General features: G+C 35.8%; 1 protein-coding gene across 12 annotated transcripts in view; it reads left to right on the top strand.

The window, feature by feature from the left end:
• The window catches only part of ROBO2 (roundabout guidance receptor 2), a 766,078-nt gene that overhangs the window by 398,076 nt on the left and 340,171 nt on the right, over positions 1-27,831 (top strand). For all 12 annotated transcript variants that reach the window (XM_087966640.1, XM_026664101.2, XM_087966639.1 and 9 more), the window contains exon 2: positions 9,221-9,547. In XM_087966640.1, coding sequence (XP_087822766.1) covers positions 9,221-9,547 — 327 coding nt within the window. The remainder of the gene's footprint in view (positions 1-9,220; positions 9,548-27,831) is intronic.

The raw sequence follows: 27,831 nt of genomic DNA, 5'->3' as shown, positions 1-27,831 counted from the left end.
ATTTCTGTTAGAACACATTAATTCTTGTCTATTTCATTAACACTTGGAAGAAATTATTTTCTAGGTTTCATGTTTTAATAATGTAGCAAGTTATAAGCCAATAAATAACTAGGAACAAAATGGGGGATTAAGAGTCACAAAATAGAAATGTTTTATTTTGGTTTAGATTTTTAAAAGATATATGGATAACCTTGCCACTATTACTGCCAGAATCTAATGCTAAGTACCATTAATCTTTGTGTAAATGATTAATGCAAATTGGCTTTGTTCTTGTATTACCAGACAGTAACACCTAGTTTAAAGCTAAAAATAGAAAATGATAGGGAGTCTTGTGTAGAATTGGAAAAAAAAAAGTGTCAGTTGCTTTGATGCAGGGATTTTGTTTGGGTTCTGTTTTATTTAACATCTTCACTAATAATCTACACAAGCGGGTAAACTGCATGTTAATTAAATTCACAGATGACACTAACTGGAGAGGTGTTACAAATACAGGGTGACCAGATTTCTAAGTAGAAAATCTAGACCACCTGTCACTGCAAGCAGACCCAGCAAGCAGTAGCTAGAGCTAGCATAAAAGGATTAGTAGGTTAATTTTGAGAAAAAAGATGGGGACAAAAATATATTCAGTCCATAGTAAATTATACAGTCCATAAAGTAATATTATGCTTTTAGCATAATACTTGTAGATATTTATTATTTTATTTTTCTGTCCTCAAAGTTATGTGCTAAAAACTGGGGAAAATAATTTCTTAAATACTCAATTATAAGTAAGTTTTCAAATAGTATTTAGCTTAAGAACATTACCTTGGGGGGAAAAAAAAGCTTGAAGTGAGACTGCGGCACATGTGCAGTACAGAGATAAGCACATGTAAATGCCAAAGAAATTCTGTAAGGTGTTAAATAATCTGAAATATTCAACGTGAATTTTAGTTGCGTGGCTTGGTGCCAATTTTCTGCACATGAAATATTGGAATGCTGTGTATTCCGCCTTTCCACGTGAATACTTGTTAATCCACTTATGTGACACTGCAGTAAAACTTTTAGCAAGATTACAGAATGAAACAGCACATTGGTCTGGAAACAAAAATAATGTATTGCTTAATATTAGAATTTAAAACTTAAAACTGAAAAAAAAAACAAAAATGACTTAAACTCCACTTGTTTATAAGCTGGGGATTTCAACTGATGATGAAAAATTAGTTTTGGGGAAGCATATTAAGCAAACAAATAATTAATAATTCATGTACGTAAGAAGCATGCTTTTTAATACTAAGGAAAATAATTTGAGGAAATTGATGAAGTGCCATTTGTATATTGATGATACCTAGCTCTTTTTATCACAATTATTTGAATTGAATGAGACAGATAAAATCTTTGGACTTGTTAAAGAAATTTGGAACTGTGTTCTGAAAAGACAGGGATACTTTAGGTAAAGAGTCCCTATATAGGAATTGAATATCTCTTAAAGTTGTATTTTTCCTGAACTGGAAGATTCTAAATGTGAATGAGCATATAAGTGGCTGCAATTGGAAACCATTGGCTAATCATGGAAGGTTTACCAATTTGGCTTATTTTGTTGTTCTGTTAGCAAGATAATAGTAAACACGCACAAATTCCAAGATATCCGGAAAAAGGTAAGATATTATAATGAGCAATCTTGAAGAAATAAGTGAAAATGTTATGATGTTTAAATATGGTTCAAGAATTGTACGTTTGTCTATTTTTATTTGAATGTATTGTGCTTTCTATAATCTTCAAAAGCCATCCAAGTAATTTCATTACTTTAGTGGCAAAGTTTATGTAAAGCTATTTATGTTGTTGTCCATTTTATATTGGTGATTTCCAATAAAAGTTATAAGAAATACTAGGATGGCAGCCAATCATTATGTAACAATCTCTTTCCTTATTTTTCTGCTTTCATATTTTAAGTTTCCAGTTATTTTCTTATTTAAATTTTATGAGGAGAGCCTATTAAGCAAAATGGTCTTTATGCAACACCGTATTAATAACAAGAACATCAACACTGGAAGTCACGTATCAATTGAGAATATTCTGTAGGCCCCAGCTAGGCTATGATTAGCCTGACTGTGGAAGACAATTGTGGAGGCATCTGCTCCGTTAATTTTGAGAGAAAATTTACCAGATGGGGGCTGAAGATTTAAGTGATTAGAAGGAAGTAGATTGGAATACAAATTGGATTAACAGAAATTAGATTGATATAAATCGAATTGAGTCACAACAGTTTGTGTTTGTTATACCAAGGGGCAGGGGATTATGGGAGAAGCAGATGCTCCAATGAGATAGGAATTAATGTTGCTTTGACAGTCCATCTGGGAAAGACTGACTTATCAAGTACATCTCTAATCTCTCTCTCCATTTATCAATGCCATAATGTTAATTAGTACTTCATTCATTAAGTTAGTTACAGAGGAGAAAAAAAATCTCACCCCTAGGCTTTCTATGTTGAAGATTTGTGATTATGCCAAGACATAGGAATTTCTTTCTAGCTGTACTAATTACGTATATTAATCTTATGTAAGTTTTTTTTAACCCTGCTTTTGGCACCCAAGAAATTTATTAGGCTTTATTCTACAATATTTTTTCTTCATAATTCCAGATTTGCAGCTATTTAATGTGTTTTCTTAATGTCCTAATCAAGACAATAGAAATTCCAAGTAATAATTGCCCTTGATGCTATTTTAATAAGCTGTTGCATATATTCAACTGTTAATATGTTGTTCTTATCACCAAATTTATTAATTGGTAGGTTTTTTTTTCTTATGGTTAAAAAACAAGAATATTTGTGCATAAACACGCTATTGTTTGACATTATTGTATTTATGGCTTCTGAAGTTTACGTTGAATGTCTGCGCTGGTCCATCCTAATTCTCAGACCAAGTGATATCAGCATAACTGAATTTCTAATCGATTCTTTAAACAGTATGTTGAAGTATGAATATTAGATTTGGAAAGCTCTAAAATATATTTTTGATATTTTATTTAACTTTTTATTAAATGTATAAGGCTACCCAATTGTATGACAACCTTAGGCAGTGTATAAAATCATTCCTAAAATTAAAAACCCAAGTATACAGAAAAAAGAAAAAATATTCTAAAACCATAAAACTCATGAATTTCAAAAGTACTTGAATATATGCAATATGTAAGAAGCATGTATTCCTAAAAGATTTGGGGTTCTCCCCTCCAACACAAAGAACATGAAATTGATACATTTAAGCAACACCATTCTCTGCTCAATATAGGAAGCCAAAATAAAGCATCTCAAAGGGTCAACTGTATACATTTTTGTTGAGTATATCCTACTATTGTATCCTTCTACGATTCCCCACTATTTATATGTTTCTTTATAACTTTGACTTCTTCCCACTTTCCATGTGTTCTTTTTTTGCTTTTAGATCTTCACAAAAGCATTTTATGTATACATAGCAACTGCTTTCCCCAGCCTCCATTTTTTCCTCATTTAAATTGTTCCATTGTGTGTATATATAGAATATCTAAGTTTATTAGCTTTTTCCCGTGTTAAATGGATAAAATAAATGAAGCCATCTGTGAACAATGCAAAAATTTCTATAATTTTAATGTGTTTTTAAAGAATCCCAGATTATTACAAATTAAACTGCTATTTAATACATTCCTTCATGAAATCATAATCAGATTTTTGAAGGATTAATTACATTACTAAATATCTGTTTATTTCTGTAGTGATCACTATAGAAATTGTATTATTTCAGGACCTGAAATATTGTTTTCAGAAAATACAAATTAGATTGCAGTTGAACAAGGTAATGCTGATATAGTAATATGCCAAAATGTTTTTTAAAAAGTTGAATTTAAATAGTTTAATATTAAAAGTGGACCCATATTTTCAAAATGCCAGCAAGTTACTTGTATGATACAATGAATAATGGTCTATTATAATATTAACTATTTGCATTTCATATTTTTAAGTTCAGTTGCATTTAATTTAAGTGAATTATGGATATTTCTTTCTTTCTTTTTTTTTGGATAACAACATATATTATGTTTACTGAATAACTGGTCAGTTAACATGATCTAAAATAGTAACATGTTTTTTTGGTATATTCTTTTCACTTGTATACTGTTGCTTTTAGAACTCATTCACAGAGTTACTATGTAAAATTAAATAACTTATAGACTACTTGAATTCTTATCACCTCTCATTTTCTCATTGTAGATGAGAAAATGATATTTTAAAAATCACACGCTGCATACACTGCACAAAATGTAAGTTAAAGGAACTTTGTTACAACAGTACACTATACACTAAAACATCACAAGTAGAGGTGGTATTTGGCAGGTTCTGTCCAGTTCTGGAGAACCGGTAGTGGAAATTTTGAGTAGTTCAGAAAACCGGTGGTATCCTTCCCCTGGAGTGGAGTGGGAATGGAGATTTTACAGTATCCTTCCCCTGCCACACGCACCAAGCCATGGCCACAGAACCGGTAGTAAAAAAATTTGAATCCCACCACTGATCACAAGCATCACATCTGGTTGTGAAATTTTGCTGTGTATTAATGACTACATAAAGAATAAAAAATGATTGTGAAATGTATTCCGTTAGGGAGCCACAAAAAATACTAATGTTCCAAAATGTAGACATTTATTTGAAACTATTTTCAGTCTTTAATGAACTTTAATGAATAGAATATTTTATTAGGCCAGATGTGATTAGACATACAATGAATTTATCTCTGGTGAAGAAGCTCTATGTGTACATGCAAGCAACAGAGTAATAATAATAATAATAATAAAAATGATACTAAGAAGAGAAGGTAGTAGAAGAGATGAGAAGGATAATAACATTACAGCTGTACAACATGAGTGAATACATCAAGACATAAGACAGTACTGTGAGGATTAGATATTCAGTAGAGTGATGGCACGAGGAAGAAAACTGTCACTAGGTCTATTTGTTTTGGCATATGCAATGCCCTATAGTGGTGTCCTGCAGGAATGAGCTGTAACAATTTATGTCCAGGATGTGATGGCTCTCTAGTTATTTTCTCAGCCTTTCTTCTGATCTGCACAATATACATGTCCTCAATGGAAGGCAGGCTAGTTGTGATTGCTTTTTCTGCAGTCCTAACTATTTGTTGGAGTCTGTACTGTTCTGTTTAGTTGCTGTACCAAACCAGACAGTTATAGAAGTACATTGTTTTGCTTAATGAAATGAAATTTGTTGCTGCAATGTTTTTTAAGAACTCCATTGAGACACAGAACTAGTTCCTTCAAATTTTTATTCAGCTTGTTATGAAAAACATTCTTCATCTCTGCCAGCCTTGAGAGACTGGATGAAGTAGAAGGAAATACCAGGGCTTGCACATATTGTGTAAATTAGCACTATGTATTGATATAATTAGTCAGTGTGCTTTCTACCATTAAGAAAAGGGAATTCTATGTAATCTTGATGCAAAAAGAGTGTTAGAAAACTGATAACTACAGTCTAGCAATAACACATCATTGTATTTACATAAATGGAGCAATGGAAGAAATTATAGAAAGAGAAGAAGTCTGTGATATAAGAAAATTTGAATAGGTTCCTGAATAAGTGTAATACAGATTTTATCTAAGCCATGGCTACTGTGAATGTAATATCAACAAAAGGGAGATTTTTCATGTAGTTCATGATACCAGATTCAATAAGTAGTGAATATGGTATTTTGAGTTATAGCAAGTTTGTAATTTAGGTAACATTTCCATTTGCTAGCATAAAATATTGTTTAAAAACAAGTGATTGACCTTTTGTTCTTTCCTATGAAATTGAACTGTCATTTGCTATACAATTATATCATCATTTATTTATTCATGAAATATGCAATTACATGAAAAGCATGAAAATGTGTTAAATTAGCTAAATGTGGTTTGCCTATAATGGCACAGCTAATAACATTTAGTATATGTTTGTGTTTGATTACATGTAAAATTCTAAGAGGACATCATTACAGTTTTGCTGTATTAGTAAGAGTCATGGTTTAATTATATAAATGGATAAAATATATATTTTATAATTGATATTTTAAGCAGCTCTTGTTAAAAACATATGCTTGCACAGTTGTATACAGAAATGAGATCAAACTTTTCTACATATATTGGTTATTTGGAATTAATTGACTGATATTATCCCATAAATATTTATTCAGAAGTAAGCCCTACTGGTTTAAAATGATATTGTATAGGATTAGGAATTCAATAGGATATTAAATAGAAATAGGGAAGTACCGTATATAGGTGTAAGTTTCAGTTACGCAATTAAGCAAACAAATAAATCTGAATCTAAAATATTTAAAAAAAACATTCTGACAGGTTGTAATTCAATATCTTTATTGGTAGATGATTGAAATAATTTGTTGGCAATACACTATATTGAAAATGATAGTAATGTAACATTTTTTTCTTGGAAGAAATGTTAAGTTCCATTTTTTAATCATATAAGAGACACAAAACAATAGTTAAATATAGTGCATATAATCTTGGTTGCCTATGTTTTTAATATTGGAGGGAAAGGCATAGTAGTTTCACCCTGAAGGCAAACCATCTACTATCTTAGAATACAAGGTGAAAAGAAAAGTTGTTTCTTTTAAATTGTTTCTTTTTTAGATCTCAAATGGAAATAAATAGTTGGTATAAGTAGATAACTCTAATTGTATCTTAATGTTCAGTGGTGTGGAGAAGAAAAGGATAAGTTTAATTTTTAAATAGCTCTAGTTATAGAGTTATACATTGATAGATTAAAGTTTGAATTTAGATATTTGTGTAGGAAAGTGTTCAAACATCTTTCACATGCTAAAAATATGTATTTTTTCACCAAACATCATATTGTAAGCTGAAAATTATTAGTGTGTGTATTTTTGTGTTGCTTTTATTGCTCATCTATCCATAACAGATAGCTGCTGTCTTTTACTATCCAAAATCCATTTCATGGCAATTGGACAATACATTTGGAGGATAAGTTGACACCTGTCCTAATGGCACCTGTTAGGAAATAATGAGTGGTGGGATTCAAATAATTTAACAACCGGTTCTTTGCCCTAATGACCAGCTGGGTAGGCGTGGATGGGTAGTCATCTGACTGGGTGGGCACAGCCAACTCAATGTCACTCATGTCGAGGGGCATTCTCCTGGACTCTCGTAATCATGTGGATGCTGCAATGATCGCAAGTATATAAGTCACTTTTTTCAGTGCCATTGTAACTTTGAATGGTCACCAAATGAACAGTTATAAGTCAAAGATTACCTGTACAAAAATACAAAAAGCTTTTTTGCTTGCAAAAACAGCTGCCCTAAATACTAATCATTTGATTAGAAGTACCTGCAAGCTGGAGTTACAAATCAGGAAGGGTGCCAGAGCATCTTGAGGAATTAAAATAATTCAAATGCACTGATAACTGTCAGCAGCCAACTCTTGCTCATAAAGTGAAACCCTTTAGCAGAGAAGTCATTTAAGCTCTCCAGAAAGAACACACCCAGGAAAAGCAATCCTTAGATCCATTTGTATCACTTAAAGATACCAGCTGGTCTTACTCACCTCACAAGATATTCTAAGGAAATCATCCAGAATTAAGGAAAGATCACATGCCCCCCAGAAAGGCAGTAAAAAATCAGTGCCAATCTTGCATCCTGCCTCTTGGAAGTACACCCCAAAAGAACAGTGCCAGGAACCACTAAAGCAGTGAAGGAAGGCCTCCTCCCCACATAGAAAATGAAACCATGAGGCAGGAAAAATTCAAATACAATACAAGTAATTAAATCACAACAGTTTAAATCCTTTTAAAACTAAAACACAAGCCTTGTCTGGTTCACTGCCAGAGCTCAACCCAAGGCAAGCTCAAGTGTAAATACTTGAAGTAAGCCTAAGTACAAAGAAAGCAATTAGTGCTAGAATGTAGCAAAAGAGCAAACATAGTAGCTGTTGCTTGTTAAACCAATTACCAGAACAAATAGACACAGGAACTAGCCAGATTTCTGAACCCTGCTTTTTTTCAGGAACAGAGATTAACATTTTTCCTTCCAAACAAAGCTGAATAGGGAAAATTATCCCATCAATAAACAGAGAATTAAACATCATCAAGCACAGAATTAAACTTCACCAAAAACCAGTTTAGACCAAAACTCAGAAACGGTATGTAAACTCACATTTGAATCTCAGTCTTTCTAGCTAGCCAGGAAGCCTTGCTGAATGTCACTCATCTTGGTTCCTTGTCATTTAAAAGCTCTGCTTCAATTATTTCTTCAAAGTGCTGATTATTGCATCCCAGCTGGAAGAACTCAACAGGGGAGTATTTCCTCCCAATAGCAGTGTAAAAAGCTTAAAACAACCCTTCCCCTTTAAGAAAGTCAAGCCCCAGCAAAGTACCAACTTTTAAACGAAAACTTTTAAAGAAAAAAAAAAAAACTCTAGAGCTCTTACTGTCAAGAACCTTTACCTATTATAAGGGTTAATGTAGAGGCAGTTTCTGTAAGCAGGGCAATAAAGATTAGGCTAGAAACAACACCCAGAATGTTTCCTTCCTACCTTCCTTACAGGATTCATCCTGTAAAGTGGTAAAAAACAAAAGGAGATTTCTTCCAACAACCGGTTCTCTGAACTTCTTAAAAAGTTAACAAGCAGTTATCGCGAATAAGTGCTTCCAGTGGTGGTTGAATCTCAGACCTATTTATAGACCTGTTTCTCTACAAGGATCTGCTTTATAATTTTAGGGAAGAAGGGAATACAGTAGTCATTGTTTATAAGACTATATTTCACATATTAGCTTCATCTTTATCAAAACAGCAATTATTTTTAGTCTCCCAAATATCTGTTGAATTCATTCTACAACTTCTCACTTCCATAGGAAATGAATACTCCCACAAATGTAAAAATTCAAATGAATAATGGGTCCAAAATAATGTAATTTTCAATGTGACACTGAATTTTATTTATATAGGCCAACCTTAAATGCATTGCATATAGAATGTGCATACGATTTTATAAATACTATCTATGAGGAAGATACTATAATGTTCACATGTGTGTTGTATGAATTCATTCAGAATTAATCTTTGGTGAATTCTGTGGGACATGCTTACATACAGAATGCCTATGACTTTCATTTATGAAAATTATGAGTTTTAAAAATGATTATTTTTTCTTTGTCTTTAGGATCTTATGGCTTACTAATTATTTTTTCTTTGTCATTAGGATCTCGTCTTCGCCAGGAAGACTTTCCTCCACGAATAGTAGAGCATCCATCTGATGTTATTGTTTCTAAAGGAGAGCCTACAACTTTGAACTGCAAGGCTGAAGGAAGACCCACTCCCATTATTGAGTGGTACAAAGATGGAGAGCGTGTGGAGACTGACAAAGATGACCCCCGTTCACATCGCATGTTGCTTCCTAGTGGATCTTTATTTTTCCTAAGAATTGTACATGGACGCAGAAGTAAACCAGATGAAGGAAGTTATGTTTGTGTTGCCAGGAACTATCTGGGGGAAGCTGTGAGTCGTAATGCTTCTCTGGAAGTAGCATGTAAGTAATTCTAAACAACATCCAGACATAAAGTATTTTGCAGTTACTGCATCATAGTGGAGAAATGCATACTTTCCACTATGCATTCCTAACTTTATTAATGTTATCCATAATGTTTATGGGACCATTAAAGGAAAGTATGCTTATTGTTTTGTTCATTGATATAAGTTTGTTAATGCTGTAGTCATGCATAAGCACTTATGCTAAGATACCTATTTCATTCTATTTTGCTAGTGGGGATTATTACTGTTTTTATGCTTTTAATGTCACCTTAACTTTTCAAATAAGGTACAAACTGTTCATAATTACAAACTATTTGTATTAATAAATCAAATATCCTTGTAATAATCTTACTTTTTTTACAAGTGTAGTTAATGTTCATTTGTAGTTAGCTTCATTTGTAGAAATGAAATAATACCAAGATACAGTTTACAGAAATTACAGATACACTTTTCAGAAATTATAGCATTTGCTTCTGTAACAATGGGCTATGAATACTTTGTTATCTTAACAGGACTAGATCTCTTTTTATGCAAATATAAATTGCTAAATACAAGTGAAATGATCATAAAACATATATTGAGAAAGATACAAAGACTGAATTTGAATTTCATGTATCAGGTCTCTGCTTTGAAAGACTAGAGACAAGTCCTAATCTGGCTGACATTGATTCTGATCTAGGCAGAGTTGGTTGTAGCACCAAAGATAGCAGCTGTAGCCCCAGCTGTTAAATTTGAGATAGCAGCTTGATCTATTGACCACTGCAAGAGAGGCTGTGGTCTAAATGAAAATTCATGAAAAATTGATGAAGTCCTGAGATTATTTTTTTTCCTTTTCTTTTTCAGTACTATGCTATTCTAGTGAGAAAAGATTAAATGAGGTGTTGAATGTTTTAGCTGCAAGGAGGTTGTAGTTCAGAGGTCAGAAGTCATGAAGAAACTGATCATTTTTACTGTACCCTTTAGTTTAAATAAACCAGATCATTTATTAACTAGCTGTGTGTGTGTGTATGTATGTATGTATGTATGTATGTATGTATGTGTGTGTGTATATATATATATATATATATATATATATATATATCTGTGTGTATGTATATGTATGTATCTATGTATCTATGTATATATATCTATATGTATATATATGTGTATATACACACACGTGTGTGTGTGTGTGTGCATGGTGTGTGTCCAATTTATTAACCTTTTCCAGAATAGGAAATTGATGTTGACAAAAATAGTGATTGTATTCTAATTATTAACTTAGAAAACAGAAACTAGATTGAAATCAGAAATTGAAAGTAGTACTTTAGTTAACATATTCCAAAATGTTTTTGTATTTTTTATGGTCTTATTATTTGTTTATTAATTGCAATAGTAACATTTCAATTATTTCTTTAAAACCTAAAGTATATTTAACATTTTTATTGGTAAGAATTATTTGAGAATTTAGCAATAATTCTAAAATATAAACCAGGTATTTTAACCCAGTATCTCTAACTTTGTTTCACATCCACCTAGTTTATAATCAGGATTAGTTTCTAAGATGTATCTAAATAATACAAATTGTATCTAACCAATTTCAATGCAAATCACAATTACTTTGATTAAATGTTCATAAAATTATAGGATCATTTTAGAATAACTATTTAGCAATTAAATAACTGATTTTCTTTAAAAGTACATTTTTTCCTCAGATTTGGAATGTAAACAATTTTATATCTGAATTTTTTAAAAAAGAAACAAATCTTGTAAACAGCCCAGGCCCAAAGATTCACACTGTATTCCATTGCAAAGCTGCATTCAGAATTACCATTATATATAGTCTTCAACTACCACAATTGGGACCAAAATTTTGATCACTAAGGGATGCAGTCATAAAGCAAGTTGTCATGTGATGACATGGCTTAGAGACCACAATCTTAGCAATGCTAATTGCTAATGTTAAGTGAATTTTTCCAGCCAAAGGCCCAGCCCAATCTATGTTCTTCTAGGCTTGGTCCCCCCCATCCTGATCTTCAGTAAGGTAAAAGATTGACTCCAAATCCTGCCACCTGTCTATGTCACCCTATCCGCCCTATTAGTTTCCTTATACCCTGCCTTTTGTGTCACACTTCTGGGCCCTAAGAAATTGGTTTTAGTTGATATCACTTTCTGCACATTCCTAAGAAAAATAATGACTATTTTAAGGATTTTGAGAGCTATTATGTTCATAATGCTACATTCTTTGTATCATCTTTTTACTTTACACTGTATAGCTCAGACAGGTCCTGTTGGTTCTGTGTTCAGTCACTTTAATTTTTATTTGCCATTTTGGATATATGAGATGCTATGAGCAAAGAGAAATAAATAAATATTGAATAGAAAATCTGTAACTTTATGGGACAAAACAGCTCTAAAATGTTAAAATATTTATGTAAGTCATGATTAACAATAATTCCACTTCATTTAATAGTCATATAAAGGTAGTGTCTATTCTTTCATTTCATCCTAAATATTAACAGCCATTAGACATTTTGTTTTTTTCAACCTCAAATACTGTAAAATAATTCTGTTACTTAGTTCAATCTCTGCAAACTCTTTTTGAGTTTCATTTGATCAGGATTGTTTGTCAGTAACTGGTTCTTTTGATTACTTGTAAGTTCATGCTTGTGTCATCAGTGATAATTTATAGGCTTCTTGTCAGCCTTTTTTCAGTTGCCTTTCATTTTTCCAACTGTCAGGATATTGTGCAGTAATTCTTGTCTTCACATTTATGCATCTAAAATATTTAACCATTTGTTTCATTTTAATGCTTCCAGATGGTATTTTGCTTTTACTTCATCTGATATCTAAAGTTTTGTGTCTGAAGATATTCTCAGCCATTTACTCTAGTACCATAATTTGAAACAATTGATTCTGAACTTTGGCAACTGGGAAAACTATGGCCTTGACAATGTACACTTTCATGGCAGTGTGATATTGGTGTACTTTGACTTTTGTCTAATTTTGTCATTGTCTTTTTTCCAAATAGCAGTCATTTCTTATTTCATTTGTATGATCACTATCCCTGTGAGTTGTGAAGCTGACAGCATAGACTTCTATTACTTCTGCTTCCTCTCTATTCATACTGTTGATATTGCCTGTTGACATAATCTTATATTTGTTTTCAAAAATGCTAATATTTTGCCCTCCCACTTTAAATAAGAGATTTCTTCCTTGCTTCCAAGTTTCAGAGTGATTTTATTAGCATATCTAAGGTTTTGTTCCACAGAATTAATTCAAATTTCGATTTCTTCTAGAAATTAATATACAGTACATGCATTTCTACATATAAGCCAAAGAAACAAGTGAACAGTATGAATCTTTGGAACATTCTTTTTTCTCTTTTGATCTATTGTTTTGATAAATGTTCTGTTTGTTTCTTCTTGGTCACCATACAAATTCTTCAATAGGCAAATGAGTTGATCTGGTACTCCTGCTTTTAAGCCCTATACTCAGTTTGTTGTAGTATACATAGTTAGAAATCTTTGTATAACAGTAATTGAGCATTATTTTGTTAGCATGTGAGATGTGCAGCTATTTGATAATCTGAATATTCGTTATCTCTGCCTTTGAGAAGTAGTGGGATATAAATTGATTTCTCACCTTTCATATTGGAAATGTGAACAACATGAAGGGACAAGTTTATCATGCTTGCTAGACATGTAAAAAAGACAAACAAAACTTTGATGCATATGAGTTTAAAGATCAATATTCAGTTGAAGCCAGAACTTTTCCTTTTAGGACTAATTGTCAAGCCCATGGTGAAGACTGACTCTGAGGGAAAGGAGGAACAGCGGACAGGGAGTGGAAGTGTGGTTCCGGAGGTTTTGGAGGTGGCTGGGGAAGGACAGAGGCCAGCTGAGCAGTCAGAGGAGGACCCAGGCCCATTCCCTCTCCATCCTAGGGCATGCAGGGAGGAGAGGATAAGGGAGAGACGTTGTCTACTCTGGAGGAGAGGGCCTTGATCCTCTTCATGGGCTGCAGCTGTATTAACTGAATAAGAGGATGGACATGCGTGTGGGTGGGGGGGGGAATCTGGAAACAAAGTGTGGAAATATCTCTAGTTTATGGTTCTGCTCTTTGTTTGGCATCCTTCCCAGTAGTGTTCTGTTATCTGTGGACTCCTCCAGCCCTTATCTTGCCTGATTTGTGTTGGTTTTCCCCTTCTTCTTGTAACTGCTTGTGTGGGAGTTTTTTGTCTTCTGTCAAGGATATTTGGAGCTTGGAAGCAAAGTGAAGGAATAAAAGGGGCTTCACTGGGTTTTTGTGTCTATGTTTATTTTGTATCCCACCCCCCTCATCACACTAATGGATAAAAAAGCAATGGAAAATTATTTCCATGAAATGGAAATTCATTGATTACTGTGGCAAGACGTATATGCAGAAGGAACTGTTGGGGAAATTGACAGTTGTTGCTGAGATGGATAAATTAAAAAAGATACTCTCTACATTTATTGGTAACTGGAAATTTCATACGGACTTTTTGTGTAAAAATAAAAAAATGAACTTGTGATTTACGACTTTGGTGACCAGATATAATAGATTATAGAACATTCATCATCTATTCACCCCAGGATGAAGTCCTCTTCCTAAAGTTTCCAACCAATACTGTCCTGAGCTTTCTTTTGCCAATTGCGTCCATAATACTTGCTGATGTCGTCAATGTATCTTCTTTTAGGTCTCTCTTATGGAATCCATTCTATGTTAGTCCATCTGTCATCAGTTCTTCTTGCTATGTGACCAGCCCATTTCCATTTCATTTCTTTTATTCTCTTGATGATATCATATACTTTCGTTTGTTCTCTAATCTATGTGCAGATCTTTTTATGCGGTCTTGTGATGTCAAGCATTTTCCATGTCTTTTTGCACCACTCGTAATTGACCACATTGTGAGGTCATTGTCTTTATTTTGCTGGGATATGTTAGAACAGGTAGCACGCACTGATTGAAGACTTTGCAGGCATAGGGCGAGTTTGTTCTTGAAAATTAAGCTTAGCTTGCCAAATGCATGCCCACCAAAATTATGATAAAATTTTAGACAGGAATATTAAAATTGTCTGCTGTGAAGAATGTTGGAAGCTGCTTTGTATCTTCTTTTTATTTTTCCCCAACTTTTTTCTTTCCTTGCACTTTTTGATTACTCTTTACTTTCTATCCTTTTCTTTTTTATTTATTTTTATTTATTTTATTTGGTTTGTCAATTGCTTACAAGATAATAGGTATAAGTAAAAAACATAGTTATGAATACATGGATACATACAAGAAAAATAAAAGAAACAATAGGAGAGGGATGGTAGGCACGTTGGTGTGCTTATGCATGCCCCCTAAAGACCTCTTAGGAAAGGGGTGAGGTCAATAGTAGAAAGTCTAAGGTTAAAGTTTTTGGGGTTTGGGGAAGAAACCACAGATTCAGGTAGAGTATTCCAGACATTGACCACTCTGTTGCTGAAGTCGTATTTCCTGCAATCAAGTTTGGTGTGATTAACCTTGAGTTTGTATCTATTGTTTGTTCTTGTATTGTTATGGTTGAAGCTGAAGTATTCATTGACAGGTAGGACATTGCAATGTATGATTTTATATACTATACTTAGATTGGACCGAAGGCGCCATAGTTCTAGGTTTTCTAGGTCTAGAATTTCAAGTCTGGTGGCATAAGGTATTCTGCAACGAGTAGAGGAGTGGAGAACTCTTCTTGTGAAATATTTCTGGACTTTCTCAACTGTGTTAATATCAGATACGTAATGTGGGTTCCAGACTGATGAGCTATATTCGAGTATTGGTCTAGCAAATGTTTTGTATGCTCTAATTAGTAGTGTAATATTACCAGAGAAAAAGCTACGTAAGATTAGGTTAACAACTCTTGATGCCCTTTTGGCTATGTAGTTACAGTGGGCTCTAGCACACCGTGTTTCTCCAACAATACGGCCTCCACCAATAGGAAGCCCCAGCATGATTTATTGGCATAAAATCAAATTAAGCCCCTCCCCCAAATTAAGGCCCATATTAAACATGCGAAATGGGGGAATGGGAGGGCTTGCCGTTAGGAAGTACTTTGTTGCATGCCCGGATATGGTGCTGCCTGCGTTGGTGGAGCACTTCATATCGGGAGACCTTCCGCCACCGTTAATTTCCCTTCTCCCTTGCTGTCGTAGCGTTACAGCAATGCCGCGGCGTTGGCGCAGCCACGTGCAGCCAGTCAGGGCTCCTCCTGCAACCGGAGCCCTGAGGAGACGCAGCTTCAGGCGCTCCTGTGGCCGCCTTCCCTTTGCTTCGATGGTAAAGTGAATTATTTTAAAAACCTCCGCTCATCCCATCAGGGCCGTGCGAGCTGAGCAGAGCCGGGAAGCGAGCCGCGGGTGTTTCCTGGTTCTGCCCAGCCCGTACGGCTCTGCCGCGGCCCTGGCGGGATGAGGCGGAGGTTTTAAAATAATTCACTTTACCTTCTAAGGCAAAGGGAAGGCGCCACAGGCCTGAAGCCAGTATACCAACAACAAAGGCAAATCCTCAAGGTGGGCTGGAGGGAGGTGGCTACGTCCCCCGGGCTGCTTCAATGCAAGGTCCTGACTTGCAGCATCCTGCCGTTGCCGCCGCGTCCTTTCGCTGCCGCCTCCCTCTCCGACTGCGAAACTCGTGTGCTTCGCCAAACGCTCCGAGCGAGGCGAGCTCTTTCATACATAGAGAGAGAGGGAAAGACGCCGGCGTGCTCCGAGAGGCTGGCTCTTTTCTCTAGCCGAGGCTGACATCTGACTGAATCTCTATCCCGCTCCTTTATCCTCACGACGGGGTCGGCAGCGCTCTCTGGTGCGGCCACCTCAGCTTGCCAGCCTTGCCCCGCTATGAGGCGATACTGTGACAGCCGCTGCTGCCGCACTCCCTTCTCTTTCCTCACCTCTCCTCCCTTCGCGGCAGGAGTGTGCGCGCCTGCTGCCACTGCCGCCGCTCCTGAGGCCATCTGGGGCGGGCAGGTGGGAAAGCAAGCAAGGTGGCTGCGCTGTCTTCTTTTTCCCTCAGCGAAGCACCGCCGCTTGCCGCCGCCACCGCCACCTGCGATGGGCAAGGAGGCGGCGGAGGCACCAAATGTCACCAAGGCAACGCAGTGCCTCCCCTCCGGGCCCTCCGCTCATCCCGCCAGGGCCGTGGCAGAAGCCGTGCGCGCTGGGCAGAACCAGGAAACACCCGCGGCTTGCCTGCCACGGCCCTGGAGGCACTTCCTGTCAGCCTCGGCTAGAGAAAAGAGCAAGCCTCTCGGAGCACGCCGGCGTCTTTCCCTCTCTCTCTATGTATGAAAGAGCTCGCCTCGCTCGGAGCGTTGGCGAAGCACCACGAGTTTTGCAGTTGGAGAGGGAGGCGACAGCGAAAAGGGCGCGCGGCAACGGCAGGATGCTGCAAGTCAGGACCTTGCATTGAAGCAGCCGGGGGCACGTAGCCACCTCCCTCCAGCCCACCTTGAGGATTTGCCTTTTGTTGTTGGTATACTTGGCTTCAGGCGCTCCTGTGGCCGCCTTCCCTTTGCCTTCGATGGTAAAGTGAATTATTTTAAAAACCTCCGCTCATCCCGCCAGGGCGCGGCAGAGCCGTACGGGCTGGGTAGAACCAGGAAACACCCGCGGCTCGCTTCCCGGCTCTGCTCAGCTCGCACGGCCCTGATAGGATGAGCGGAGGTTTTTAAAATAATTCACTTACCATCGAAGGCAAAGGGAAGCAGCACAGGAGCGCCTGAAGTGCAGTCTCCTCAGGGCTCCGGTTGCAGGGAGGAGCCCTGACTGGCTGCACATGGCTGCGCCAACGCCGCGGCGTTGCTGTAACGCTACGGCAGCAAGGGAGAAGGGAAATTAACGGTGGCGGAAGGTCTCCCGAACATCCAAGCTGTCGCCGCCCGCCCACCCGAGGATGCAAGGGGAAATTAAGTCACCCCCGAAAAGACGGCCTAGCCGGTTTTCGGGGTCAAAAATAAGGCCCGGCCTTATTATTTGAGAAACACGGTAGATCATTAGAGATCCTTTACAGAGGTTCTTTACAGAGCTTGGATCCTCAACAAGGTCTTGACTATTCAGCTTGTATTTTATTTTCTGATTTTTTTTGCCAATATGTAAGACAGAGCATTTATTTGTTGAGATTTGAAGTTGCCATTTGTTTGACCATTCTGATACATAGTCAAAATCTTTTTGAAGGGTAGCAGTATTGTCTGTGGTGTTGAATAGCTTTACATCATCAGTGAAGAGAATGCAGTTGCTCTTAATATGATCACAGAGGTCATTTATGTAGAACATGAAGAGAGTTGGTCCTAGAACACTGCCTTGAGGGACACCTCTGTTGACAGGTACAGAATTTGATAGGACGCTCCCAATTTTGACCATTTGTTGTCTGTTTGACAGGAATGCTTCTATCCAGTTATGCAGTTGTCCAGAGATACCATAAGATTTTAGTTTTAGGGGTAGTTTGTCGTGTACCTCTGAATCAAAGGCTTTACAGAAGTCTATGTAGATTGCGTCTATTGCTTTGCCCTGATTGAGTTGTGTAATCTATATGTGTTTGCAGTGTAAGAGTTGCAGATTGCAGGATAGTTTTTTTGTGAAACTAAATTTTTCTACCCAGGTTTTTTTCTAGGCATAAATAAGTAGTATGGATAGTCAAATGTATCTGTCAGATTTTGGTCATTTTTTCTTCTTCAGTTTAGGTAATGCATTTCATATTAAATGCGATATACCAATGAGGTTCCCCAAATGATTTGTTTCATCCGAAATCTTAGATGACATAATCTTCCCTGGCCCTCAAAGGATATATAGTCTAATAATTATTAATATGGTAATAGCAATAGAATTCAAGTATGGAATGTGTGCTATTGATTTTAAGAATTTTGTTTGTATTTATTCAAGGAATCAAGGATTTTTGTAAGCACATATCTGAGATTCATACCAGTAGGCCAAGAACTTTGGCTTTAAATAGTTTAATTGCTGCAGGGACAAAATTGTCAAAAGGCAGATTGCTTATCTTCAAAGATACTTTTGAGCTTTTGTAGCTAACTCTCTTATTTGATGATCCCAGCAAGTGGATGACTGAAAATTAATACTTAAGAATTTGAATGAAGTGTTGTCTTTAATTGTACAGCTTGATGGATTATCAGACTGTCTTTTAAAAAATATAAGAACTTTCAATTTTTAAAAGTTTATTTTTAGCTCTTTTCTATCACCGTAAGTTCAAAGCTCTTTGAGATCTCTATATACCCCAGTTTTGAACTTGAAAAATATAATTCCATCATCGGCTCACCAAAGAATAAAGCTTAGATCATGGGTGAAGAATAGGGGATGGAAGTCTGGATTGGAAAAGAAGGCAGTTCCCCAATATTGTGGGTCTGTAGAGAAAGGTAGGCACTATCAGGGCATGATTATGCTATGTTAAAGAACTAGCAGAAACAGAGCTTTGATTTTGATCTTTAAATTTTGCTGATTGATAGTTTTGTTTACATCTCTCTTGCTATGTATATGTGGCATAAAAAATAGGATGAACGAACATTGTCAACTATTTTTTTTTCATCAGTTACCTTAGAATCCTCAGTTGAGATGACATCTGAAGTGACTGGTGTGGTGAGTGATGCAGTTAATGAGATCAAATGACTTTATGACCTCAACCCCTTGTGGCCTTAGCTCTCTCATCCATCTTCTTAGACCAACTAATTGTGAGGCATATGTAGAAACAGGATTAAACAAGTGTGAACAAACAAGTTCAAGAGCTTCTGTTACCACCATTACTCAGGACAGTAGAAAATAATCTTGGAACTGCGGGCAGGTATAATATTTTGAATAAGTAATTATAGTTATAAAAATGTTTTAGCAGTTTGTAGAAAGTTGCTTAGCAAGCTGTGGGATTTGATTTAGCCCTAGTGGAAAAGCTTCAAAGTGAAGTGGTTGATCAAGTAACAACAGATCCTATCTCCCCCTATCCTGCCCCTGTCCTCCCCATTTGTAATTGGATTTTAGTGGTTGGCATTAATTTATTTGTCTGTGTGGTATGTGTGTGATTGAAAGCTGCCCACAGTTACCATGTGGTAAGATGGGTGACCAATAAATTTTGTAAATAAATAAACAATAAATAAATTAATTGTTATACATGTACCTAGTTTCATAGTCCATTCTATAGCAGATAATGCATTTTTCAAACCAAGATCACCTTTCTTTTGCAGGAAGGAAGTATATGAATTTACAGCTCAATGTCAGTGTAAAATGAAATTCGTTGTGGATTTATTTTGAAGAAAAAAATGGCAATCTGGAATCCAATGCATTTAATCGGCTACAACCTGGTTTTTAAATTATAATGCAATGAAAGAGGAAGGGAAGGGAAGGGTATGAATGACTATGCTAATATTACTGTTAACCCTGTATACATGGGCATCTGCTAAAGAAACAAATGATGACACAGGTTTGAAAACACATAAATGCCACACAGATTATATGCTTGGAGGCATATAATGTGATGGTAGCATTTGTTTGATATTTTGGCATCCTTGTGGTTTATCTATACACAAGTAAGATTATATCATATTATGATCTTGTTCATACTTAGAAGTAAATAAATTCTATTAAAAGGTATGACTTAGTGGTGATACCTTTTATTAAAATCTGGTTCTAATAAAACAAAATCATATGGGCATATGGTTCTGAACTTTGTGCCCAATTTAGGAAAACTGTTAAGTATTATTGACTTTTGAACTATATTTATAATGAATGTTCCATATAAGAAGTAAAAGAAAACCATAGGAAATAATGTAAATACATTCTAAATAATATTAACTAAAAGTTAACATTTACTAAAATACTTTTTTCAACATAAGGTATTTTTAACAATACTGAGTATTTTTATTCAGCAATTTCTTCCTTTCTGGATAGAAACTAGGATGCATTTTGTTGTTTACAGTTATAATTTATGCTTTCTGAGTAAGGAATACAAGATATTTGATATGAGTTGTAAATATTCTAAGCTTAAATGACAATTTATTCGAAAGTATGTGTCAAACAAGGTAGAAGGAAACAAGGTAGAAGTGGCTAGAATTCCTCCTTCTATAGACACTACTGGTAGAGCAAATGGTTTTATATAAATTAAATAAATAAAAGAAACAATAGGACAGGGATGGTAGGCATGTTAGTGCACTTATGCACGCCCCCTACAGACCTCTTAGGAAAGGGTGAGGTCAATAGTAGACAGTCTAAGGTTAAAGTTTTTGGGGTTTGGGGAAGAAACCAGAGTCAGGTAGAGTATTCCAGACATTGACCACTCTGTTGCTGAAGTTGTATTTCCTGCAATCAAGTTTGGTGCGGTTAACCTTGAGTTTGTATCTGTTGTGTGCTCTTGTGTTGTTATGTTTGAAGCTAAAGTATTCATTGACAGGTAAGTCATTGCAATGTATGATTTTATATGTCATACTTAGATCAGACCGAAGACGACGTAATTCAAGGTTTTCTAGGTCTAGAATTTCATGTCTGGTGGCATAAGGTATTCTACAACGAGTAGAGTAGCGGAGAACTCTTCTTGTGAAATATTTCTGGACTTTCTCAACTGTGCTAATATCAGATACGTAATGTGGGTTCCAGACTGATGAGCTGTATTCGAGTATTGGTCTAGCAAATGTTTTGTATGCTCTAGTTAGTAGTGTGATATTACCAGAGAAAAAGCTATGTAGGATTAGGTTAACAACTCTTAATGCCTTTTTGGCTATGTAGTTACAGTGGGCTCTAGCACTTAGATCATTAGAGATCCTTTACAGATGTCCTTTACAGAGCTTGGATCCTTAACAAGGTCTTGACTATTCAACTTGTATTTTATTTTCTGATTTTTTTTGTAAGACAGAGCATTTATTTGTTGAGATTTGAAGTTGCCATTTGTTTGACCATTCTGATACATAGTCAAGATCTTTTTGAACGATAGCAGTATTGCCTGTGGTATTGAACAGCTTTACATCATCAGTGAGGAGAACGCAGTTGCTCTTAATATGATCACAGAGGTCGTTGGTCCTAGAACTCTGCCTTGGGGGACACCACTGTTGACAGGTACAGAATTTGATAGGACACTCCCATTTGTTGTCTGTTTGACAGGAATGCTTCTATCCAGTTATGCAGTTGTCCAGAGATACCATAAGATTTTAGTTTTAGGAGTAGTTTGTCATGTACCAATGAATCAAAGGCTTTACAGAAGTCTATGTAGATTGCGTCTATTATTTTGCCCTGGTCGAGTTGTATAGTCCATATGTTTTTGCAGTGTAAGAGTTGCAAATTACAGGATAGTTTTTTCCTAAAACCAAATTGTTTGTTAGAGAGTAGGTTGTTTGTCTCTAAGTGGAGGATAATGGATTGGTTAATAATTGATTCCATGACTTTACAGGTGACGCAGAATAAGGAGATTGGTCTGTAATTTTCAACTAGGCTGGGGTCTCCCTTTTTGAAGATGGGGATGACCGTGGCTTGTGACCATAGGTTAGGCAAGGAGCTGGTCCTGAAAGATTTTTCAAAGATTATGCTTAGAGGTTCTGCTATGGCAGTGGATAGCTTTTTTAAGAAGTAGGCACATATTCCGTCCGGTCCAATAGATAGAGATGGTTTTAGATTGGGTAGTGCTTTTTCAACATTGTCTTCTGTAAAATCGATATGTATTAGATCATTGTAGTTGTCTGTGGTTTGACTAGGAAATACTGGGCATGATCCATTGCTGTTTACAAATATTGACCCAAGGATTGTGTTAAAGAGGTTGGCTTTAATAGTGTCATTGTTGCAGTCTTTACCATTAGGTCCTATCAGGGGTGGGATGGACCTTGAGTCTTTTAGTTTGTTGTTTACAAAATTGTAAAAAGCGTGGGTGGAATTGGTGTGTAGAAGGTTTTCCTCTTGTTTAATGTGATAATTGGTGCATTCAGTCTTTATCAGGTGGCATCAATTTTTGTATCGGCTTTTGAAGTTGGCAACGTGACCATAGCCATAGGAGACTAAGCATAAATAAGAGAAAAAGCTTAGCTTACCCTGCTCAGCACTTGCTCCCCTGACACTGTCATTGTTTATTTTCAATGTTGGTATCAATGGTAGTAATATGATGATATATTACAGTCTAAATTGAAAAAAGTTGCTTGTGTTCTGATTCAGTTTTTAATTGGTGATGATTCTTCCATGTTTCATTTTACCCTAATGGGAAATTATCTTGATATATGGTCATTCATGAATTATTCTAAAATGTCTTCAGAGATACTTAGAATAATGGCCGTCTCCACATTTTGTTAAGTGCCAACTGAGGCATAAGGAACTTTTTATTAACAGGAACAATTGAAGAAGAAGAACAACTACTATTACAAGAAATAAACTTGATGAAAACAATAACTGAAAAGAGAAATGGGGAAATTAGTGCATGAGAAAAAGGTAACTTAGCCAATAAAGGAATAGAACAAATTATATAAAAAAGTATTTGAAGTGGTAATTGAATAGATTAGAAGTGTTTGCATCTATTCTTAGCAACTTTTTAAAGTTAATTTCATAGTTTATTCTTCTGGTTTCAAGTCACTGAGGTTCAAGATTTCAAAGTGATTTCTGATGTTTTCCTTTAAAAATAAGGATATATGATTGGCTTACTTATTCCTGTTCAGCTAACTTTAAACTTACTTATTATCAATTAGTGATCTGCCATGTCTTTGCTGTAATAACTGAGCTCTTCCAACTTCTTCTACCATTAATATAGTCAGTTTGATGGATATACTTCAGGTTTCAACAATGAAATAGTGTTATGTGAAAGGATCCAGGAAGTGTGTTTTCTCTGTAGAGATGCCTGTCTTCTGGAGGTATACATGGCTTCTATCCTGATGATGGTAAGAAGTCTGTTTTAAAGCCAGGCTCTTCTTCCAGATTTTGGGGACAGGATGATGGTTGAATCCCTGTTGTATGGATTTGGTATATATGCTTTTGTTCAGACCATGCATAACTTTTTATTTTGTTACACTGTATCTTTTTTTTCAAAGCCACCCAGAATCCTTATGTTGGATGATTACCACATTATACAAATAAATAAATACTCTTTTATAACCTCTGCTGTCTTTTCTACTTTGTCTGCAAAATTCCTGCAGCAGTCTATCAGCCCATTTTATTTCTTGTCCCCATCTATTTCTGAGTTATTTCTAAGATTCAAGCTTATCACAGTATAGCATGTTTGTTTGGAACATCACATTACAGGATGGCAGATAGCGTTTACTTTATTCTGTCAATGTACATTGATGATAGTAGATATTCTTCCATCATCTATGTCTATGAACCTTTGTTTATTTCTCTCCCTAAATAATGATAGGGCAATAACCAATCATATTGTAGCCAAGTTGGTGGAGTTAATAGTAACCATCTGCAATGCCAGCACTAAATAAAATCTAAAACAAAGTTTTACTTCAATGTCCAACTCTATTATAGTTTCAAGTAACTTCAGCTTGATTTAGTTTACCTTACAGTTTTTTCCCTTTTCTTTTTTCCTTGTTACTTTCCTTTATTTATTATTACATTTGTATGTCCATTTCCTTCCCCCAGTCATTCCTCTTGCTTCCTGATTTCCTAGTATTTGGAGAATCCACCAAGGGTTACCAAAAAGGACTCCAAATTAAATCAAACAACTTTTAACTCTTTTTCTCACACAATTTTCTGACTAGTATTTATATTTTGATGCTTTGCAAACACTCATATTTCTTTATTCCCTTTGGATGTGTACTTGAGCTTCTCCCACTGGCTTTGTCTGTTGTTTGTGAGGGACAGTGACTAGTGTCTTGAAGAAATTGATTTTATGCAGTCTGGTAAAGGGGACAGGAATATATGCAGAGAATACTTAGCAGGATTTCTTTTCTTTCTTTCTTTTAGTTAGTTAAATAATTCTTTCAATGAGTTGTGAACACACAGTGTTCAGATTCAAAGCTTTGATGAAAGTGTATGCGTTTAACCTCACTTTCACTCACATGGTTATTCTCCAGTGAGCTGTTCAGAGCATCCAGGCCAGGGTAATACTTCCATCTGCCACTCAGTAGGCTGAACAAAGTTCTGAGGACCCGCCTCCTTGCCACTTGTCCCCAGTTACAATCAGTGTTGGTCAAACGTTTTGCTCAAGAGTCTAGAGATGTTCTTCTGAGTTCACTGGAATATTTTGTTTCAGGTCTTTTATAGGGCTTAATTGTTCTACACAACATTGATCTTATATCTCGGAGGACCTCTCGTGGAGGCTAACATGCATGAATGCTAACATGCTTGTGAGGAAGGCACAGAAGAGGCTGTACTTCCTGAGAATGCTCAGGAAGATAAATATATCTCAGCATCTACTTATGTCCTAGTACCGTAGCACTATTGAGAGTGTTCTGACATACAGCATTCTTGCATGGTATGGGAGCAGCTCTGTAGCAGACAAAAAAACTCTACAGAGAATCATTAAAACTGCCCTATCATCGGGCTCCAGCTACCAGCTGTGGATGACATCTTCGCATCTCGCTGTTTGAGGAAGTCGCACAACATTGTCAGAGATTCTTCTCATCCTGCTTACAATCTTTGTGAACTGTTGCCTTCTTGCAGAAGATACAGAACAATTAAAACACGCACCAAATGTTTTCTGAACACTTTTTATCCCAGAGCTATAATTGCACTTAACAATGAACTTAAGGACCACCATCAGTGAGCTGTTGGACAGTATTACTTGGTCTGTTGTGTGGATGCTTGTGTGTTTTAGGGGGTGGTGAATTTTGGTGGGTGGGGTGTGTTTGGGGATTGTCATGTGTGTGTGCATGTTGGGTTTGGTCTCTGAGTGTTATGTGAATTTCTTTGTATGTGTATACTGTGTATATACATACAACAATAAAGTATGATGATGATGATGATGATGATGATGATGTGAATTTACATGTTTATCTTTCCTGTTAGAATCCTTTTTGGGAATCTGCTTTTCTAGGAATTCATTTACCTCGAAGTTTGGTATGCCAAGTATCTGATAAGATACGGACATGTGTCTCTTTCTGTCCCTCATGGCATCTTGAGTTCCTTTTCATTGGTGTAGGCTGTAATGTTTTTATATTCTTTTAAATCTTGTCACATTCTCACCTCCTCAGGTACTCGCAGGTTACATTTTTCGCAAGCTCCAAGTATTGTCATTCAGATGCCAAGCTGTGGTGGCAGGGGGACATCTCCATTGCCAGGTTTAGGCTTTCATGTGGCTGGTGCCATTTCTAATGGCTTATCTCCAACAGTATTTCTTTCATCAGCTTTTGCATATCTCCAAAGCAGAAAACTTCTTTGGGATATCCATATATTGGGCATTATACACCTGGAAGGTTTTTATATTTATATTCATCTGCTATAAAAAGTGTTTTTTTCTTCACATCAACAAGAAATATAATAGTTTCCCTTTCTATTGTAAAACAGTTTGAATAGGCATTAATTGTTAAATCAAAGATTAATTGCTAAATCAAAACCAAAACTCTACATTAGCTATTAATCAATAAATTGGTCTATGTTTATAATTGATTACATTTGAACCAATTTAATTACTTGATTTTATGGGCTCTTATAAACTGCTGCTTGCAAGATGGGTCAAACTGTAAATTTAAGATGCTACATGAATATTGATTTCAGCTTTGTTACAGAATTCTTCATGTGATGGTCATTATATGGAAGAGGAATCTTTAATTTAACTTCGGTAACTACTTTGCTGTGGTTGACTTTATTACTGAATTTAAAAAAAGTTCATTAGTCTATACAATATTCTCAGCTTGTAATCTCTATTGGAAAGAAGTGGATTGTGTCAAGCAGTGTAATGTTATGTCTCAATGAGAAATGTAGGAACTGTGTCAACACCAGTAGCAAAATTTCCATTAATGTAATTTCTTTCATAGAGTTATAAAACAGTAGGGTGGTAATCTGTTTAATTACTAAAGCCTTGTGAAAAATTGAATGTTTTGAATATACTTTTCTATGTTGGATTAATTTAGTAGGGTTGGGCACTTTTGTTTATTTTAAAAGTTTTTAATTTACTTTTATCCATTATTGTCAGTGGAGAAGTAGAAAAAGGGATGTTTCATGTCATTTTCTAACTCTTTCCCTGCATCTGCACAAATTTCAACAACTCCTGTGACTATTTCAACTTTTTATTTATACAATACTTTGTATCTCAATCACTATCATTAGGTCCTAATATCTATTTGCTGTCCTGGAACATCTCAGGATTGTGCTCCAAATAGACAATTCTGCATGCTTCTATATAAATTTGAATTTCTTTTCTTAAAAGAGACTTGGGACTTAGAACCCTTGGTTCTTCAAAGGCTTATCTCTAAATCCTTCACATCTAGACCAGTTAAAAGGTGGTCATGTTCTTGGGGGTACATGCATTCTAATTTCTACTGAGTTGCATAATCACATCTTACCTCCTTTAATATGTGATTTGTTAGCTATAGCTTCTCTTTAAACATCAGTTTGACCAATTTTCTCTTTATTAAAGTCTGTTTACCGCCTCTGCCCCAGTCTTATTTCACAAACTCACAGAGTCTGGAATCACCTTAAAGCTTGGGTTTTTCCCCCATTTTAATGGTCTAGTCCCAATGCAATATTAATAACTATAAATGACTTTAATCCAACAATCACCTTATATCAAAACACTTTAACATTTCATGTTATTATTTTTAATGGATTGATTCCCCAGAAATCTAAAGTTAAAGGTATCTACTGGGATGGGGATGGAGATTGTTTTACTTGGTGACAGTATTTCGCTTGAAGGTCCTCAGTGAGTATAATCTAGATGACATTGAGGATGAATTCACCTTTTAGGGCTGCAAAGGAATGTCTGTTGTAAACTATATATTAATTTCTGATGATTCTGTCCTGTACTATTTAAACTTTATTGTTGCTTTCAGGCTTGACAGTGAGCAGTTATCATTTCTTTCAACTCTAAAGAGTGAAATCAACCTCTTCAAATTATCCCTTATTTGATAAACTCTTTGGGCCAATATGATTCACAGTGCTGCACTAGAATGAGTTGAATCATTGCAGCTGAACCATTCAAAACATATTATTAGTACAATCAGGAATACTCATGACTGGTTTTTGTTACTTTTCTGAAAATCATTGCTTAAAGTTTACCCAATCTTGCTGTTACTCTAATTACTAGTACTCTAATATTCATAATTACAAATGTTAGTTCATTAATGTCTGTATTCAAGTCAAGACTATGGTAATTTAAACCCACTATGTAGAAAATCTAGTTATATACTGTATAATTATTTTC

This window comes from Notechis scutatus, chromosome 5 (genome assembly GCF_049901735.1).
Source record: "Notechis scutatus isolate UNSWTSFEM ecotype Mainland chromosome 5, rNotScu1.2, whole genome shotgun sequence".
Taxonomy (NCBI): domain Eukaryota; kingdom Metazoa; phylum Chordata; class Lepidosauria; order Squamata; family Elapidae; genus Notechis; species Notechis scutatus.
The sequence above is the reverse complement of the archived record's forward strand: the minus strand, read 5'-3'. Positions and strand labels throughout refer to the sequence as shown.